This window comes from Conger conger, chromosome 11 (assembly GCF_963514075.1).
Source record: "Conger conger chromosome 11, fConCon1.1, whole genome shotgun sequence".
NCBI classification, from domain to species: Eukaryota; Metazoa; Chordata; class Actinopteri; order Anguilliformes; family Congridae; genus Conger; species Conger conger.
This window is the reverse complement of record NC_083770.1, coordinates 3940141-3959975: the sequence shown is the minus strand read 5'-3', so window position 1 is coordinate 3959975 and position 19835 is coordinate 3940141. Positions and strand designations below refer to the sequence as shown.

General features: G+C 44.0%; 1 protein-coding gene across 1 annotated transcript; it reads right to left on the bottom strand.

Moving 5' to 3' along the window:
* Positions 1–1880: 1880 nt before the first annotated feature.
* paip1 (poly(A) binding protein interacting protein 1) lies at positions 1881–18870 on the bottom strand. Its single transcript, XM_061261331.1, has 11 exons — positions 18421–18870; positions 17894–18021; positions 17367–17561; positions 14006–14118; positions 13804–13915; positions 12972–13094; positions 12082–12188; positions 11886–12003; positions 8860–8914; positions 7132–7210; positions 1881–5809 (listed from the first exon to the last, which is right to left on the bottom strand). Exons 1-11 carry the CDS (start codon positions 18611–18613, stop codon positions 5719–5721), a joined length of 1314 nt encoding a protein of 437 aa, XP_061117315.1. The 5' UTR covers positions 18614–18870; the 3' UTR covers positions 1881–5718.
* Between the last annotated feature and the right edge of the window lie 965 nt (positions 18871–19835).

Sequence of the window (19835 nt, the reverse complement as noted above, 5' to 3'; positions counted from 1 at the left end):
TTTCGATTTAAGTCAATGAAATAAAAGAGCTCTTAATTTTTTATATTGTTGGTTGGTTTAATACTGTTGCCAATGAAAAGTTGTTGTCCTACACCATGGGTCTCCAACACCTTGCTCTCAAGCTACCAGTCGCTTGCCGCCCCCTTCTGAGTAGCTTGCCAAAGGCAGAAGCAGTATACATTAAACACAATTGTTGCCGCAAGGCATTCCAGCCTACGAATTTAATAAAAAGTAAATCAGGCAAAATTAAAAATTAACTCAATTTAGGCTACTTGGCTACACAATAAGGTTACCATGTATTTACAGCACAGCGCACGTTCAATGAATGGATGAAAGCGGCTGCCTTGGCTCGCAATAAACAGACGGGTGGAAATCCCGACACTCTTTCAACAACATAAAACTTAACAGTGAACCATCAAATACTCCCCAGAGTTCAGTGCCCATCAGTCCCAACATTTAGCAATAGAATCAAACAGTCCAAAAGTAAATTAAATTACAAACCAAAGCGAAAATCTTTTGATAGCCTACCGGTATGCTGCTCCAAACGAAACGCATGTCTCACAATAAAACGCACTTTAGGAAAAAAAGATCCTTAACTTGCTGTTATCTACGCTAATTTGTTATTGTTCATGAAGGCGTGTCTGGCAAGTTGTTATTTTATGGATTCTGGACTTGCATGTGATTTATTGTGTTTGAGAATATTTGCAATAAACTAGGTCTGTTAAGACTGACACTATGACTTACCAAACGGTGTTCCTGATTAGCCTACACTAATTGATTTCTGAACGGTTACAGGAAGTGTTGAACAGTGTTGGCCCACTTTAAGTGTAGCTTTTTACTTTATTTCTAAGAATAAAATTCTAACAGAAGTCTAATAAGAAATAAAGGCCTGCCTCGAATACAAGCCTGCCCAAAATAAAGGCCTGTGCTTTGTGCAGCCTAAGTAAATAAAAGACCCCGGCCACAATTTGAGGATTTACGGTATTTGCGTTGTCTTGCCTGGAGGCCAGTGGCGAAAACTATGGGTCACAGACGATAGGGGAGGGATAAGGGGAGTGGTTATCCGTGTGTGACGCGCTACGAGGAGAACATTCTTAACCAGTTAGAATAGGACGATAAATTTAAAACGCTTACTTCTCCAAAACTAAAGAACGGACATATTTAATACTTGAATTGTTTTTCTTCAATGCCCTCGTTACTCCTTTAAATCACTCCAAGACTGGCAAGTAACCAGCTACCCACAGCAACAAGATAATAAAAATGGCTTATTTTTAAAAAGAGGCAAACGTCAATTTTCTCAATTCAAGGAATACCGTTTATCGTTTAGCAATTTTGTAAGGATAAAAAAACTCATTCAAAAGCCCTATGCAACCAATAATGGCACAGTATATTACGTTTGGTCCATTCTGTGTAATATAAGAACTGAGAAGCATTTTTCTGTATAGGGTCTTGATAACTTTTGAGAAACTAGCGCATGCGTGACTACACAGATACTCATCTTCCAGAGGTCCCCCTGCAAATTGGAGAAATTAAATGTACAATAGGCTTAGATTTAAATCCCTTCCTATCATTGAAAAAGGCTCACTCACATGTTGACTCACCCTCTGCCTGTCTTTACAGTCCTTATATTCTGGTTTCAAAATATGCAGTTGACGGGCCGGCACTCTACCAAAATATTGTATAACTGTACAATAATTCAAGCTCATTAAAATTGGTTCTAACTGCCACAGCTAATGGCGTTTGAACATCAGCCTGTTCACATAGAAGGGGGAGGTATGAGCAATGTTGTGGTTTGAGGGTGTTTGTTGCTGCAGTTCCTCTCTTGACCATTAGAAGGCCAAAATTACCAATTGTACCTTTAAGCAATAACCCACGACAGGCAGTGGCATATACACATTTTATTACAGCTGAGGGGGGTTGTTTGGCCCGACTCGCAGCGTTCTCTAGAATGGGAAAATGCAAAAAACAAAAAACATACAGCGAGCAGCAGTTCTGTGGGCAAACATGCTTTGTTAATGAGAAAGATCAGTGGAGAATCGCCAGACTGGTCAAAGCTGATAGGAAGGTGTCAGGAATGCAATTAACACACATTACAACAGTGGTATGCAGAAGAGCATCTCTGAACACGCAAACGTTAAACCTCTTAAGTGGATAGACTGCCAGACACCATTACGCCTAAAAAAGAAGTCTAATAAATACCCAATAAAGTGCTCACTGAGTGTGTGTGTGTGTGTGTGTGTGTATATCAAATAAAATCTGTCATTCTTAACCAGCTCTATTAGCCTAACATTTGACTCCATTCAAACCAGTTTCCCCTGAATCATGTCCCCCTTACCATCAGGCCCAAAATGTATTTTGCTGTGTGCACCACCATCTTGATTCTCTCTGACTTGGTTTCATTCTCACAGTTTATTACCATAGTGTAAACAGACAGCCTGCTCGTTTGTTAGCTTGCACTCTTCTTCTGCACACCAGTCCTTCCCACACCTACACCTGTGCATCCCTCTCCTACAAACTGCTGCCACATGACCATAATCTTATCACCAGAAACACCTGTTAGCCCCAGTGGGTCCTCACCCTGTAGGTCACATAATCCAAAAACACCCCCTCCCGTAGCACCCAGCCAAATTCAAGTCACTACTCAAACCTTTGATGTCTTGGGATGTCCAACAAACTGTTCATCAATGAATTCGATGCTTCTGATGCCTGCATGTGCTACCGCTACAAAACAGGCCGTAGCAGCCACTGTCGCCAATATGTTACCCAGGGTTTCTTTGTGTAACCTGGCTTAACAAAACCGAACAACCACTATCGGCCCTAACCAGTGCTACGGAGGGGGTTATCAGCTTGATAAGCGAAGACAGGCATTGTTAACTGAGAGCTGTAGGGGAGATTGTCCGCTGTGACCATTTTTGTCTTTTACCCGATTGCCAAGAGACTGCTTGCATCACACTGACAATATTTTGCATGGAATATCTTCAGTCTGTCTCTTAACTATTTGTTTACTAAGCAGCATTAAGAATATCATTAAGAAATGTGAAAGGTACCATCTCAGTTCAAACAGAACTCATAAATTGCAACAATGAACCCCGCCAGTCAGGTCATTTGTTACCATGGGTGAGGTCAGTTGTTACAGTTGTTTAAAAATGAAAAAAGAAGTTTGGGAAATTAATCAAATTAATTGTATGTATTCAGGTACATCCTCATTCTATTGTGAAAGATTGGGTTAATACGAGATACAACCGGTTGTTTTTATTCAAATGACTTCACATTGTAGTGGAGCTCACAGGAGCAGCTCGGTTTGTCATCCAGTCATGCGGTTTTTCTGGTACGTACACTAACAATATAGTTTTAGTTTGTATGAGTGTTTTGGTTGAATACATCTGTATGTCAAGCATATGCAACCTGTAACAACGTATCCCCTTATGAGTAACAATCTACCCCATCTACTTGGCCATGATTTCCAGACTTTCCCCAGTCAATAAGAATATCTACGGATAGCCCACATATTGTGGTTTAAAATGCGAACTTGAGATGAAACTGGTCCGTTGAAATCCGAGGTGAAAGAGGGTATGCATGTGGGGTGTGCAATATGATTTACAGCAGGCTAGCTTGTTTCTGATCGGGCAAAAACATTGCCTAACAATGTACCCCATGTTAGAACAGACCCCGTTTTCCCCTGCGCCTTCCTGTAGTGTAAGGGAAACCGAGCCTATAGCAGTACACCTTGGGCCATAGGTTACTTCAGCGGCATTTTTCTCACCTGAGATAAAAATTGACATGAATGAATAATAAGACAGAAATGAAGACCATAAAATAGGCTACTCATTAGCAAATAGCAAAAATTAACACCAATTCTGCCAACAAAGACAGGGACATGGATTGGCTAAAAATGCACATTCTAGAGCTCCTAATACTCAATTTGATACAAGATTTTGAACTCAAGAATAACAGCAAATTAAGGGACGTAGATATTGATGGGAGAACAGGTCAGATCAGGTGGTTATTAATAACTAATGAGCATTGTATTTGTAAAAAGACAATCTCACAATAGTTTACTGTAAGTATTCTTTTTACAAAGGATTTATTGCAGCCAAACAATGCTGTTCATTTATTTACATCAACATATATATATAAATAAAACACTATTTTTCAGTGGGATCAATTAATTGGTGCCAGAAATGACTGTTGACATAGCAAAAGCTACAAAGCAGTGTATTGCACTGAAACTGGGCTTTAGAGTACGCCTGTCTTCATGGGCATCAGATCAATGGCCAAGCAGAGGAGATGACGTTCAGTGGATTTATGCAGAATCCACTCTGAGCAGACATGCAGTGCGTGCTTACAGAGCCTGGGTCCACACAAATGAGTCTCACAAACAGGATTTGGCTTTTGGTTTGTCCCTTAGCCCAGTGGTTCTCAAACTGTGTCCTGGGCTGCCACTGTGTATGCTGGTTTCCCTTCTACATTTGCAATCCCTGAATTTTAACAAACTTATTTTTTTCTTAATTAGGTGCACGATTAGAGAAGTCTTCAGCCACATTATGTCAACTTTATGCATGCCATGAAGAATTGTCACATTTTCTCATTGTGCTTCTTGCGCTATATTGCAAAAGATAAAATCAGGCAACAGCCTCAAAAGTTGCTGAACACATATTTAAGTTCTTTCACATTTTTCCCCCTTAAACTTATTAACACAATGTAGGTTTTACTTATTTGCTTCGTTTTTGAATTCTTTATTATCTACAAATGGTAAGTTTCCCACACTTTCACAAATTAAGAGCCCATCGATTCTCCTCAGTCTTTAATTTGATCAGTTAAAACATTTGGACCTCCCGCTATGTCATTGTTTGCAATACCAAATATGGGAAGCATAGCTATGTTTGACATAATGTGATCTAAGAGCGTAAATAATCCCTCGAAACAAGAAAAGCGTAATTAAGAAAACTGTTGGAACAAAAACCAGCATACGCAGCAGTACCACAGAACCATGTCTGCAAACCACAACCTTAGCCCTTAGCTCAAGACCAGTTCCAACCCTGAATAGGTTATGGGACACTGCACCTCATTTTGCAATAAAATGTTCTACATACATTCTAGTCTAAATACACGTTACGTAACATCAGACACCTGTGACAATGTTTGTTAGCACAAGAAGCTAACCATTGTGAATGCATAGTGTAATTCCAGTGACTCTGACCAAAAACCTAAGAAATTAACATAGCACAGAAGTAATGTACAATAGACATGAGTCAGTGGCTGTTTCCTGTTGTACTCTGGAGCCAAAACGGATGTATTGGGTTTAATAGATTTCCATCTAGCCAATCAAAACCATGACCAATTTATGAGTACTCTGCTGTCCAGGACCGTTAGAACACTTAAAAATCCACACGTCGAAACACGCACAGCAAAGAGAGAGAGGAAAATACAGAAAGAGGCAACAAAACAGTAACTTGAAATTCCAAATTTAAAACTCTGAACTGTAGGTTTATCTTAGAGGTGTGACAAAGGTTCATCACTGAGCTGCGTTCCTCCAAACAATATAACAACTCAAACAAAAGAGCCAAGAGGCGCTAACCCCTAAGCACATACTTAATAAAGCTTTGCTAAAACACATCTTTTCATGTACTGCTTTCTTACAGAACAGCCATAAATCCTTTGACTAGCTGAACGCACAAGCCGCTCACAGTAAGCTGGCTGGCAGTTTTGGGCTCTCTATCACGGTTTCCTTTTCTGCTCCGATTCCAAGCAGAATTTTTCATACGCTTCTTCAATCTCAGGGTCCATCTCGTCTCCGGAGTCATAATACCTGCAAAAACAAAATACAGATTTTCAAAAACGGAATAAAATATTGCGAGCTGAAGCAATGCCAGTGTATTTCAGGGGCCCACAATAAAGCATTTCTGTTACGGTTTCAATAAATATCTGCCTTTCTTTCAATAAATAATGGGGAGGATTTGACCCTACAACTTAAATAATGAGAAAAACAACCGAATGCAACAACTCGATATTACCAAACCAAGCCAGTCACGGATCACAAAACGCCCTCTGCTGGATAAAGATCACTCCGCACATGTTTAGTCTGAAACGGGCGGCCAGTTCCATTCCTGCATTACCAGTGTGTGTGAGCAGGCTTTTGCCGTCATTGTTCACACTGGTGGAATTAGCCAATTAGCTAATTAAAACCACTTATGCTGGTTTAAACATAGATTACACCACAGTTCAATGTTTCACGTTTCATGAACAAAAATGTGTTGTTAATGAGAGACGTCAGAGGAGAATGGCCAGACTGATCAAAGCTGACAGGAAGGTGACAGTAACACAAATAACCACACATTACAACAGTGGTATGCAGAACAGCATCTCTGAACACACAACTCATCAAACCTCTAAGTGGATAGGCTGCAGCAGCAGAAGACCAATAAGTCTATAAAAAATTTTTAATAAATCCAGAGTAAAGTCATTAAGTGTTCATCTTTTCACGATTACTTTGTTAACATCGGGCTATGGAAATACTTGATATACTGTACAGTGAAATACTGAGTCAGTGGTCTGAACGTTCTGGAAATTCTAGCAGGCAAGGGATGGGTGGGTGGAGTTAAGCCCATCTAAGCCTCTTTCCAGGCCATGTGCTGAGTAATCCCAACTGGGGCCCAGGCTCCGCCTAAAACCATTGTGTGCTGGAGAACTGCACTAACCCTGCCCAGTGGGTCCTAAAAGCTGACCTCAAGGCCTTACAGTGCCTTCACCATGCAACCTGCATGCTCTGCTCGGCTTCCAGAGGAATCATTTGGAAGGTCAATGCCAAGGGCACACTGGAAGGAGTGACCAACACATTTCCTGATAGCTTTTGAAGAAAATGTATCATAACACCAAATCTCTGATCAATTGTTCATCAATATTGTCATTGTCATTTAAATGGTAGACAAGATACAGCGGACTCCAGAATTATTGGCAACCATGATAAATCTTCATAAAAAGTGCTGTGAAATAAAAAATAATACAGTTATTGACATGAACTCTATTTTCCAACATGTGTAAAGTAGGACACTTAGTAGTCTTACATTTTTCAAATTTTCTCCATTTTTGGGGTGCCAATAATTCTGGAGCCCAATGTACATGAATACTTACGGATCGTTGCCATTTTCCTCGAATAAGTCTGGGAAATAGTCCTCCTGATCCAGTATCTCCTGGTACTTTTCAGCATACTCTGGAGAACACATTAGACAGTTAGAAATGGATGGAATAATATATTTCTATTTTTTTATTTGAAACTATCGTTTTATCTTTGAGGAGTGTTTTGGAAGCGAAACCAAAAATGCATATTTAAGCCAGCAATTATAGTCTTCATCATGCATGCACCCTTCAATACTAATAACCAAGCTAGTCTGTTTAGTAAAGGACACTTCCATACACCATATTTGTGTATCTGTTTCCTAATCTAATGTTACTTACAAATGTTTATTTACCTAGATAAGTTTGAAGTTGCACTACCACAACAATAAGATTCAATTAAAAGATTATTTTATTTAAGTTGATCAAGGATACAGTCATAGATTACACCCCATTTAAGTGGAATAGACCACAGGCTATAGGTGTATTATCTTCCATTTTAGATTATAATGGTGTTAAGATATATGAAGTTGGTTGATGGTTGGAAGTATTGTACAAAACCCAGTGAATCCCAAAGCTAATTCCTTCGATAAAAGTTGATAAAGGCGGTAACTTCAACATATCTGAAGTAGAGGTTTCGGTAAAATGTGTCAAAAATGGCCAAATTGAATTTTCCATGGGCCATATCTCAGCTAGTGTTATTAGTAACGTGTTTACACAGTGAGAAGGCACTCACTCAGAGGATTCGTTTACAAATAAAATGACACAAAAGATTTCTAAAGGAGTAAAATGGTGATTGAATATGACAATTGGCAGTTGTCTGTATGCAACAAAACAAATGTGCATAATGTTTTTATAATTCAATCATGAAATGTCCCACTATAAAAGTTCACCCAAAACTGTCTGGGCATGGTAATGAGAACTGTCAATTAGCTATGATTGACAGACCTTGAGCCCACTTTTCAAACATTGTTGTTTGTTACCATAGCCACCTCCATGATATGCGCTCATCTTGGGAGACTGTATTTTCACAAGCTAGCTACCCTAGTATATCAACTATAGATAGCTAAGGTAAGGACGCTGACTTATCCAATGATCATTTTTGGTAGCTAGCTAGCCAAGTTAAGATAAAAGCACTATAACTATAACGTCCTTATGAAAACAAACTAGCTAGCTAACGTTATCGATAACGTCACCTTACGAAAGCAAACTAGTTAGCTAGCTAACGCTAAATGAATAAAACCACAAAAAGTCAAATAGTATTTAAAAGGCACTCAAATTGAACATTAGTCAAAAAATGTCATTGTCTTCCCTGGAGGCCAGCGGTGCAAACTATGGGTCAGGAGTTATAGGGGAGGGATAACGGGAGTGGTTATCCTTGTGTGATGCACTACTAGGTGAATGTTCTCAACCGGTTGAAAATAGGACGATAAATTCAAAACGCGTACTTCTCCAAAGCTGAAGAACTGACATTACCAGGGTATTCTATTTTCCTTTTTCTGTTGAATGATACCATTAATTTACATGTATTGTAAATGCAAATTACACTGTATTGCAAACTAAGAAATGAGCCATGTATGTATGTACATAATATGTATGTATGATTAAGTTTCAAGTGCTTTTTAGGTTGTCTTATTGTCTGTAAATAATTAGCAAGGAGCAATACAAATTCCTTACAATTTCAGTTCATGGCCAGTTGACCGGAATTATGGATTCTTGATCATTTCAGGTCAGGAGAAAGCTCACCTGGATCAGCAGCTGTAAAAGGAGTGCCATCACGTGTGTAGAATGTGGGCTCATTCTGAGAGGAAAGGGGAAACGACGGGTGACATATTATATTAGATTACAAGGTAACGTGAGATAAAAAATCTGCAATGTGATATAACAGCAATGAGATATCCAAAAATAGAAAATGTTGGGATAGCAGTCATCCCGTTAAGGCGCTGTTTTAGTGCACGGGTGGGTCTGGAATCGAATCCGTCGCACTGTCCAACCCAACATAGCATCACACTGCCCAACCCAGCATAGCGTCACACTGCCCAACCCAGCAGTGTCACACTGCCCAGCCCAGCACAGTGTCACACTGCCCAACCCAGCAGTGTCACACTGCCCAACCCAGCATCACACTGCCCAACCCAGCAGTGTCACACTGCCCAACCCAGCACAGTGTCACACTGCCCAACCCAGCACAGTGTCACACTGCCCAACCCAGCACAGTGTCACACTGCCCAACCCAGCACACTGTCACACTGCCCAACCCAGCAGTGTCACACTGCCCAACCCAGCACAGTGTCACACTGCCCAACCCAGCACAGTGTCACACTGCCCAACCCAGCACAGTGTCACACTGCCCAACCCAGCACAGTGTCACACTGCCCAACCCAGCACAGTGTCACACTGCCCAACCCAGCAGTGTCACACTGCCCAACCCAGCACAGTGTCACACTGCCCAACCCAGCATCACACTGCCCAACCCAGCAGTGTCACACTGCCCAACCCAGCACAGTGTCACACTGCCCAACCCAGCAAAGTGTCACACTGCCCAACCCAGCACAGTGTCACACTGCCCAACCCAGCACAGTGTCACACTGCCCAACCCAGCACAGCGTCACACTGGCCAACCCAGCATCACACTGCCCAACCCAGCACATCACTGCCAAACCCAGCATCGCACTGCCCAACCCAGCAGTGTCACACTGCCCAACCCAGCACAGTGTCACACTGCCCAACCCAGCACAGTGTCACACTGCCCAACCCAGCACAGTGTCACACTGCCCAACCCAACCCAGCGTCACACTGCCCAACCCAGCACAGCGTCACACTGCCAAACCCAGCAGTGTCACACTGCCCAACCCAGCACAGCGTCACACTGCCCAACCCAGCATCACACTGCCCAACCCAGCAGTGTCACACTGCCCAACCCAACCCACCGTCACACTGCCCAACCCAGCACAGTGTCACACTGCCAAACCCAGCAGTGTCACACTGCCCAACCCAGCACAGTGTCACACTGCCCAACCCAGCACAGTGTCACACTGCCCAACCCAGCAGTGTCACACTGCCCAACCCAGCAGTGTCACACTGCCCAACCCAGCACAGTGTCACACTGCCCAACCCAGCATAGCGTCACACTGCCCAACCCAGGACAGTGTCACACTGCCCAACCCAGCAGTGTCACACTGCCCAACCCAGCATCATTTTGCCCAACCCAGCGTCACACTGCCCAACCCAGCACAGTGTCACACTGCCCAACCCAGCATCATACTGCCCAACCCAGCGTCACACTGCCAAACCCAGCAGTGTCACACTGCCCAACCCAGGACAGTGTCACACTGCCCAACCCAGCAGTGTCACACTGCCCAACCCAGCATCATACTGCAAAACCCAGCATCGCACTGCCCAACCCAGCAGTGTCACACTGCCCAACCCAGCACAGTGTCACACTGCCCAACCCAGCACAATGTCACACTGCCCAACTCGGAATGGACAGGTTTCCGTAAGGCTGGTCTGGCGACATGGTCTCTTCACTCTCCCGAATGGACAATGGCTGTGATAAACGTTGCAGCGCGACAATGAACGGCTGTTAGAGACAGATAGGGAAGAAGCACTGAGCAGCTTTGTAAAGTGTGCAGCTGTGTGTGTGTGTGCGTGTGCGGGCTCTCCTGGCAGCTGTGTGTGCGGGCTCTCCTGGCAGCTGTGTGTGCGTGTGCGGGCTCTCCTGGCAGCGGTGTGTGTGTGTGCGGGCTCTCCTGGCAGCTGTGTGTGCGGGCTCTCCTGGCAGCTGTGTGTGTGTGTGTGCGGGCTCTCCTGGCAGCTGTGTGTGTGTGTGTGCGGGCTCTCCTGGCAGCTGTGTGTGTGCGTGTGTGTGCGGGCTCTCCTGGCAGCTGTGTGTGCGGGCTCTCCTGGCAGCTGTGTGTGTGCGTGTGCGGGCTCTCCTGGCAGCGGTGTGTGTGTGTGCGGGCTCTCCTGGCAGCTGTGTGTGCGGGCTCTCCTGGCAGCTGTGTGTGTGTGTGTGCGGGCTCTCCTGGCAGCTGTGTGTGTGTGTGTGCGGGCTCTCCTGGCAGCTGTGTGTGTGCGTGTGTGTGCGGGCTCTTCTGGCAGCTGTGTGCGGGCTCTCCTGGCAGCTGTGTGTGTGTGTGTGCGGGCTCTCCTGGCAGCTGTGTGTGCGGGCTCTCCTGGCAGCTGTGTGTGCGGGCTCTCCTGGCAGCTGTGTGTGTGTGTGCGGGCTCTCCTGGCAGCTGTGTGTGTGTGTGTGCGGGCTCTCCTGGCAGCTGTGTGTGCGGGCTGTTCTGGCAGCTGTGTGTGCGGGCTCTCCTGGCAGCTGTGTGTGTGTGTGCGGGCTCTCCTGGCAGCTGTGTGTGCGTGTGCGGGCTCTCCTGGCAGCTGTGTGTGCGTGTGCGGGCTCTCCTGGCAGCTGTGTGTGCGGGCTGTTCTGGCAGCTGTGTGTGCGTGTGCGGGCTCTTCTGGCAGCTGTGTGTGCGGGCTGTTCTGGCAGCTGTGTGTGCGTGTGCGGGCTCTTCTGGCAGCTGTGTGTGCGGGCTGTTCTGGCAGCTGTGTGTGCGTGTGCGGGCTCTTCTGGCAGCTGTGTGTGCGGGCTGTTCTGGCAGCTGTGTGTGCGTGTGCGGGCTCTTCTGGCAGCTGTGTGTGTGTGTGTGTGTGCGGGCTGTTCTGGCAGCTGTGTGTGCGTGTGCGGGCTCTTCTGGCAGCTGTGTGTGTGTGTGTGTGTGCAGGCTGTTCTGGCAGCTGTGTGTGCGTGTGCGGGCTCTTCTCACCATGAAGTAGTTGGGGTCGTTGTCGGGCGTGGCGTCGCAGGCAGCCGTGGCGCCCTGCACCCTGCCCCAGTCGCTGGACCTCAGCTCCACCAGCTTCAGCAGCATCTGCTTCACGTCCCTGCGCACAGAGAGCGTCTCAGCGTGCGGGCGGGGCGGGGCGGGGCGGGGGGCGTGACCTCACAGACCGCACACTTACCGGCCGCAGGTTGCATCCAGCAGGACGCTCTGGATCTTCTGCACCAGCTCGTCCATGTCCGTCATGCCCTTCTCCTTCCAGGCCCCCTCCAGGACTGAGCCCGTCAGCTGCAGAGACCACACACGGTCAGGTGCAGAGACCACACACGGTCAGGTGCAGAGACCACACGGTCACGGTCACACGACCCAGCTGCCCAGTCTTATCAGATCAAACCCAACACCTCATCAATGACATCACAATACAGTTATTTCTCTGACTCTTTTATCCAAAGCGACTTCCATTTGATTAGACTAAGCTGGGGATGTGGGGTTCAGGGCTTTCATCACCAACCTTCCGGGTACCAGTCTTGCACCTTAGACACTAGGCTACGGTGCTGCCCAATGAATGAAGACTTTGTAATGGGCAAAGGAACACAATTTCTCAAGTCACTATTAATAGATTATTCCCTTTTCCTTTAGAGGTGTAGGTTTAATCCACAAGAGAAACCAATGTGTAAAGGCCATGAGGTATCTTCCCTCCCAAATAACAACTTGCACAAGTTACAGGCAGGGGTACGGGTCTACATGTCTCAGTTAGATACATGTTCTTGCTCCAGCAAACTTCTTATTTTTCTATGGTCTGGTGAAGGTTCATTCTCTTCAGGCACTAAGTGGTTGGTGCTGGTTGGTGCTTTGCATGGCAGCCAATCGCCGTTGGTGTGCGAGTGTGTGTATGAATGGGTGAATGAGAAGCATCAATTGTACAGCGCTTTGGATAAAGGCGCTATATAAATTCCAACCATTTACCATTTTACCATTACTAAGCGCAAGCCCATTTCGGGCTCTGTTCCCGGGCCATTCATGCAGGTCCACATATTTTGCGGATAAAAAAGTGGTCTCCCTGGGCCTCACCTTCAGCAGTTTCACAGCACAGATGAGGTTCTTGTCTTGAGGGTTGGAGAACAGGCTGTCCAGTAACTTCCTCAAGGCATCGAGCAAGATATCCGCCCTCGCCGGGATCCCCCTCGTGTTCACCTGAATAAGACAGGTAAGAGGTCTCTCAGGTACATTCTAACAGAAAAAGAAACACTGAAAGTACAGCACCTTCTGTGTAAAGAAGACACAAAATATCAAGTTATGGGTTGTGATGCATGACTGTTTGAAGTTAACAGAAGTTAATAATACACAGCCATTGTGTGGAAAAACCCGGAAAAGTATTAAACTCTGAAGGCTGCAATGAGTTGTCCGATATGCCTCATCAACCCTTAACTTGCTACAAACGCACACTTCCAGAATGACTTCCATGGCTTACAGTAAAAAAAAATTATATTTTATTTTTTGGACAGGAACCTGTAACCTCTCAATTACAAGAGCAGTTCCTTATTGGGCACACTGTACTGGTGCCCTAGTAGCTCCACAACCGCAAGACAGTAAATGGTAAATGTTTGGCATTTATATAGCGCCTTTATCCAAAGCGCTGTACAATTGATGCTTCTCATTCACCCATTCATACACACTCACGGCGATTGGCTGCCATGCAAGGCATGCACCAGCATGCACCAGCTCGTCAGGAGCATTTGGGGGTTAGGTGTCTTGCTCAGGGACACTTCGACACAGCCCGGGCGGGGGATTGAACTGGCAACCCTCCGACTGCCAGACGACTGCTCTTACTGCCTGAGCCATGTCGTGAAACATTAAGGTCATCCTTGTGTTTTTACAGTGTGCTGGAATGGAGACTCCTCACCTCGAGGTTGAGGTACAGTTCTCCCAGGAAGAGCACGTAGGAGTGGAAACTCTTCTGCGTGGCCTCGTCGCCCCTCACAGCTTGGTCCCGCTGCTCAAACTCCATATGGCACCTGCCAAAGAGACGGCGCCTATTACTAGTGTCTGTGGAGGACTCATTGGAAATGGCGGCCGGTGTCAAGGCTGGTGTTTCGGGAGCAGACCTCTGGAGAAGCAGCTGACGGAAGTTTCTCCCGGCGGGACTGAAGGACAGGTGATGAGCCAGGTGGTTACAGAGCCGCGCTCCCGTGTAGGAGAAGTATGGGATGGTGGTGGACTGCAATGGAAAGAATCACGTATCACAGGGAGCATATTGCTAGCATCTTAAAAATCCAAATCCTTTGTGGGCGCTGAAAGATCCTGTGTCTAAAATCACTGGCATAAGGACTCCACAAGAACAACAGTCAGTCTTTTTGCTTGTTTTTTTATTTGCTGCTTTTATATACATGATACATCTGCAGAGATGGTCACAAAGGAAAATATCCACTCACTGTTGAATATTTTAAGAAAATGCTTTTACAATAATTAAATTAAAGCTACCACTTTAAGATTCAGACTTCAGAATAAATGGCGTACATATTCCATTAAATATTTTAGGTAGCCCGTACTTAAAATGTGCTGAATTTGTTCTGTGAATTAGCCTACTTAAAAAAGTGTAAATGTATAGTACTACTTTAAAAATACACTTGATGTAGGCAGGTCATAAATAGCATACACTTTTTAAATATGTATGTAGCCCACTAGCCCAGTTTTTGTAAGGGGACACTGGAGGTGAGGTAAGGCCACGCTCCTGACAGTGACTGAGCTAGGATAACATAATTTGTCATGCTGTGGAAATCTATATTGTTTAATTATCTTTGTAATTATTTGAAAGGTGGGTATGATCACAGAATATTCTTTTTGGAACCTGCCTCTGTTTCAGCACTATCAGAAGAAATGGCATAATTGCAAGGAAGAAATGGGTTGTGCAAGAAGTCTGTAGTTGTCACAGCAACGTATTTCGCAAGCAACGCATTTTTATGAAAATCTTCAAAAATCGCTTTCCTGAAATGAGCCCCAGGTTGATAAGATAGGCCTACTTGTAACACAGTACATTAGTTGTACCAGGCTGTCATAAGCGGCGATACTAAAACAAGGATATAATGTATCAACCAATAAGAAACAAGATTGTTTGATCATAATAAATAGAACATTGCTGACAGTGATTGGTAGACACCTTTTGGTTATACTTCACAGATTCCCTGACAGTATCAAGGCGGTATAGTCAGAAAGTATTCACCAATTACCAATGTGGATGTTCTATTAATTGTAAGACAGCTTTACTGATAGGTCAAAAACAACAAAATGTCATCACTATCCATTTTATTATGCATCGTTTCAGGACTACAGTGAGAGAAATTGAATCAAAAATATAATGGAGAGAATTTTAATTTAGCAAATGCAGAGCTTGAGAATGTCATTCCATTAATTTCCTTCAGTCTGCTCCGTGCCCATCCTCCATTAAATCCCATTCTCTCTCTGGTGTGACCCAACCTCTATCCCACTCGGATGGGTCATTCTCTATGGCATGACCCAACCTCTATCCCTCAGATGGGTCATTCTCTCTCTGGCGTGACCCAACCTCTCAAAGACTTCCAACGACAAGTGTTACTGAGCTTTCCTCTCTATTTCTGCTCTTGGCTTTTAGCCTGTCTCTAAAGCTACAATAAATGTAACACTATACATCATTAAGATATTTTACCTCTTAGAGACCCAGGGTTATTTTGATGGTTAGCTAGCTTCAGTTTTTTTTACAGATTAAACTGGTTAATTTAATCGATAGCCACTCATTTTTAATACATTCAAAATAAAGATTTTACTGTAAATGTCAACCTTAGCCCTGGATATGAAATGGTTTAGTTGGTGGACACCATATGAGGGGAAAAAAATATTTCAGCTTACAAAAAATATGTTCACTTCAGTATTTCTCCAAAATCACAAATGTCAGTTCACATATATCATCTCACATTACAAGAATAGGTTGTATAGAATAGCCACATCATACAGCCATGTCAATAGGACATGCCATTGCTTTATAATATGTAGAACTTTGAGTAGAGTTCCTGGTGTAAATATGCATAGACAACTGAAATGGTCAAATAAAAGTTTCCTTTATTTTTTGGATGACACTGCAACAAAAATAAATAAAAATGATCCATTTCTAACTTGAGCCTCATATTCCAATTCATTTTCCCGTTAGAGCCAATTAAAGTTTGCCGGGTGTTGCAATAAAAACGCATCGTGTTCCAAGGTCCAAAACCTCTTTGTAAATATGTAGGGATAGTTTTGTATGTATAATTCATATCTCATCTACAAAAAAAAGAATCTACTTCTGTTTCGGCCCTAAAAATCCACCAGGGACCAATCACATCTCCAAAAGTAAGTATATTTTGGTACTAATAATTGAATAAAACCCACTGAGTACCAACTCTCTAGAAAAGATGATTCAGGATGTGACTGCAAAATACCGAAAGTAGAGGGTCGGGTGATAGTCCTGACATTGATTGAAGATGTGCCAAAGAAGGCCAAATGAGATGTTCCCTGAGTGATATCCCAGCTAGCGTTATTAGTATCTTCACACAGTGACTCATTTGCAAATAGAATGACTCAAAAAGAGTGTTCACTTTTGGAAATATGACCGCTCAGTCAATTGGTCCCCGGTGAAAAATAGTGCATGTTTAGGGCCAAAAAAGTAGATGCATGTTTTCTGGCATAAGATATTAATTTTACATACAAAATCACCTCTAGATACCAATTTACATGGATATAATGGTCCTGGGCCATTCCGTTGTATCACAGTGAACTGCCTCTAAAAGTCACCAAATCTAGAAAATTCAGAAAATGTATAGAATTCCTCACATCTCAACAAAACTATCCGGATGGACAGTAAGTGGAAATGTACTTTAATTTCATTTTTGGGTGAACTGCCCCTTTAACTGTAAATCAATCAATTAATCAAATCAAATGCAAATCAATTAACCCTTGAAGGCATAAGATCAGAAAGGTGTGATTAACTGAACTCTCATTCGGACGTACATGCTCATTGAGACGACGCAGTTCTAGAACACTGACAAAAAAATATTATCATTTTTTTATTTTTTATTATTATTATTATTTTCTAAGGATTAAAGGAACCCTGGTTTGGGGTACGAGGAACAGAGTACCTTCAGTTTCAGCCCCACACACTTCTACAATAACCCACACCACCTCTACAATAACCCACACCACCTCTACAATAACCCACACAACATCTAAAATAACCCACACCACATCTAAAATAACCCACACCACCTCTACAACCCACACCACATCTAAAATAACCCACACCACCTCTACAACCCACACCACATCTAAAATAACCCACACCACCTCTAGAATAACCCACACCACATCTAAAATAATCCACACCACCTCTAAAATATGTACTGCAGAAATAATCATTGAGGAGCACTCTGACATGCTGGGTATGAGCGCCCAATAGCATACCTGTGTGTAGATCAGCTCCACAAGTTCCTGCAGTGTCTCTTCTCTGGTGACAAACTCATTCAGAGTGGACGTTATCTGGACAATATCGGACTCAAAGGCACCTGGAGAGGAGTTGAGGTGACTGAGGAACTCGTGCACCAGCTCTGCCAAGGTCTCTGGGTAATACTGATCCTGGGTATCCTCATAGACAGGCTCCTTTAGAGAGTCAGAGAGAAAGGGGGATTGTGACACGCTTGCCCTGCACACTGACAAGACTGAGGTAGATATGATAGACCTAGCAAATGTGTTCTGGATTAAAGGTGTCCACATCACATATGATCATATAGGATCTGATGGGATTTTGTTAAAAAAAAATATGAAAAGAAATTGCTTAGAAAATTCATTTTAAAAAACACACAAACGTAATAAACGTCAGCAACTAGGGTGCTAATCCCGGCATTTTTCTTTAAAATAAGAGACTGAGAAAGGAAACTAATAAAACAACTAATTATGCAATATAACCCAACCTCTCCGATCACATCACGTACTTGCTGGCTGTAACCTGCTGGGTAGAATTCAACAGCATCTACTGATAGGTTGGATTGGAGAACACCTTCAGCAGCCAGCCCTGTTGCGATTCTGCTGTTGTGTGCATCGTGTGACACACTTCTTCCCTCTGGACAAAAATATGCAATTGAATGAGACACACATGGATTTTGCTTCAATCTCAAAACAGTGTCTAACTTCATATTTAAGTTGAGCAAATTGTTTGGTTATCTTCCTTATATACCCTTTATCCTATCCGTACAGTGATGGTGTATCCGATTATATTCCATACAATGCGTTTAGTTAGAAAGTAGGAATGTTTATATGAGAAACTTCAGGTTTTGTTTATTTTATTAAAAGCTGACCACACAGAAATTGAAGCTATCAGATAAGTAGAGGAGAAACCAGAGCACCCGGGACCCAATACAAAATCGCCCGCAAGATCATAGATGCAGTATTAGCTTTCCAGGGAGTCAGTCCTGTTACGTTCAAAAGGCGTTTCTCGCAAGATTAAAGACAAGAATCTCACCTCCGGCTGCCTTCCATCTGTCCTCCGATACAGGGGGTGAAGTGCGAGGCTGCCTAAGCGGCTCGCGTTGACCGAAGAGAGACGGTACAGGATCTGCTTCCGACAGCGGGCCGCCAACCTGTTCTCTGCGGTCTGAGTTACCGGAGTTTACTCGGTTCCTATCCACGGAAACTCGTTCAAAGTTGTCTGCCATAACCACGCGTGAAAAGGCCTTATACGTCTCAGTCACAGCAACATGCGGATTGGCAGCAAAAAACCCCAGCTAATATCAATTTGTATTTTGAACGACGCTCGCGACTTATAAACCACAAACTCTCAAACTATTTATGTAATTCCGCTACATTTTAAATTCTAACTAAAAACTTTGCTGATAGCTGTAAAACGTTACTTTCAATATCCGATTACTAAAACTCCTACACTTGCAACTTCCTGCAATAATAATAACAAGTATCCGGAAGCTCCTGAACCGAAATGAAACGAGTACAGGTTAATAGTGACCTCTACAGGACTGGAGTGGGGGCGCTTCACAAAATAACCAGAAATCAATGTCGGTCTGCGTCCCCTGCCCATATCGCCCAGTAGACCGAGGATTGCATGAACCCACCTTTTACATTACATTACATTATTGGCATTTGGCAGACGCTCTTATCCAGAGCGACGTACAACAAAGTACATACCCATAACCAGGGATAAGTTCGCTGAAAGACCCTAGAGGGAAGTACAATTTCAACTGCTACCTGTACAACAAAGATAAGGACAAGGGCCAAATTTTTTTATTTTATTTTTTTGAACAAAGAAACAAAGAAACAACAGAGCAAAAGTGACCAAAGTTAACTATCCAAACACTGCTTACCTAGCCAACTAAAAATACCGATACACAAAACAAGTCACAGAGACAACAATTAAGGTTCACAGGGAGGTAGGGAGGGATGGGGAGAGGTGCTGCTTGAAGAGGTGTGTCTTCAGCTTGCGCTTGAAGGTGGGGAGAGATTCTACAGTTCTGACCTCAACGGGGAGTTCGTTCCACCACCGTGGAGCCAGAACAGACAGTAGTCGTGAGCGTGAGGTGGAGGTTCGGAGAGGGGGAGGTGCCAAGCGGCCTGTGGAGGCTGAACGAAGAGGTCTGGCAGGGGTGTAGGGTCTGATGATTTTTTGTAGTAAAGCTGGGGAAGACCCCTTAACTGCTTGGAAGGCTAGCACCAATGTTTTGAATTTGATGCGAGCCATGACAGGCAGCCATGGAGGGAAGTAAGCAGGGGGGTGACGTGTGAGTATTTGGGAAGGTTGAAGACCAGACGAGCTGCTGCATTCTGGATATGTTGGAGGGGTCTGATGGCGGACGCTGGGAGGCCAGCCAAGAGGGAATTGCAGTAGTCCAGGTGGGACAGAACCATCGCTTGGACCAGGAGCTGGGT

What these genes read in the sequence shown, in the direction of transcription:
- paip1 (XM_061261331.1), bottom strand. Translation starts at nt 18,613, where the DNA reads ATGGCAGACAACTTTGAACGAGTTTCCGTGGATAGGAACCGAGTAAAC. An exon ending in CAGATGGAAGGCAGCCGGAG is followed by an intron (nt 18,022 to 18,420) that starts GTGAGATTCTTG and finishes ATTTTTGTCCAG; the next exon opens with AGGGAAGAAGTGTGTCACAC. An exon ending in TGGAGCTGATCTACACACAG is followed by an intron (nt 14,119 to 17,366) that starts GTATGCTATTGG and finishes TTTCCATTGCAG; the next exon opens with TCCACCACCATCCCATACTT.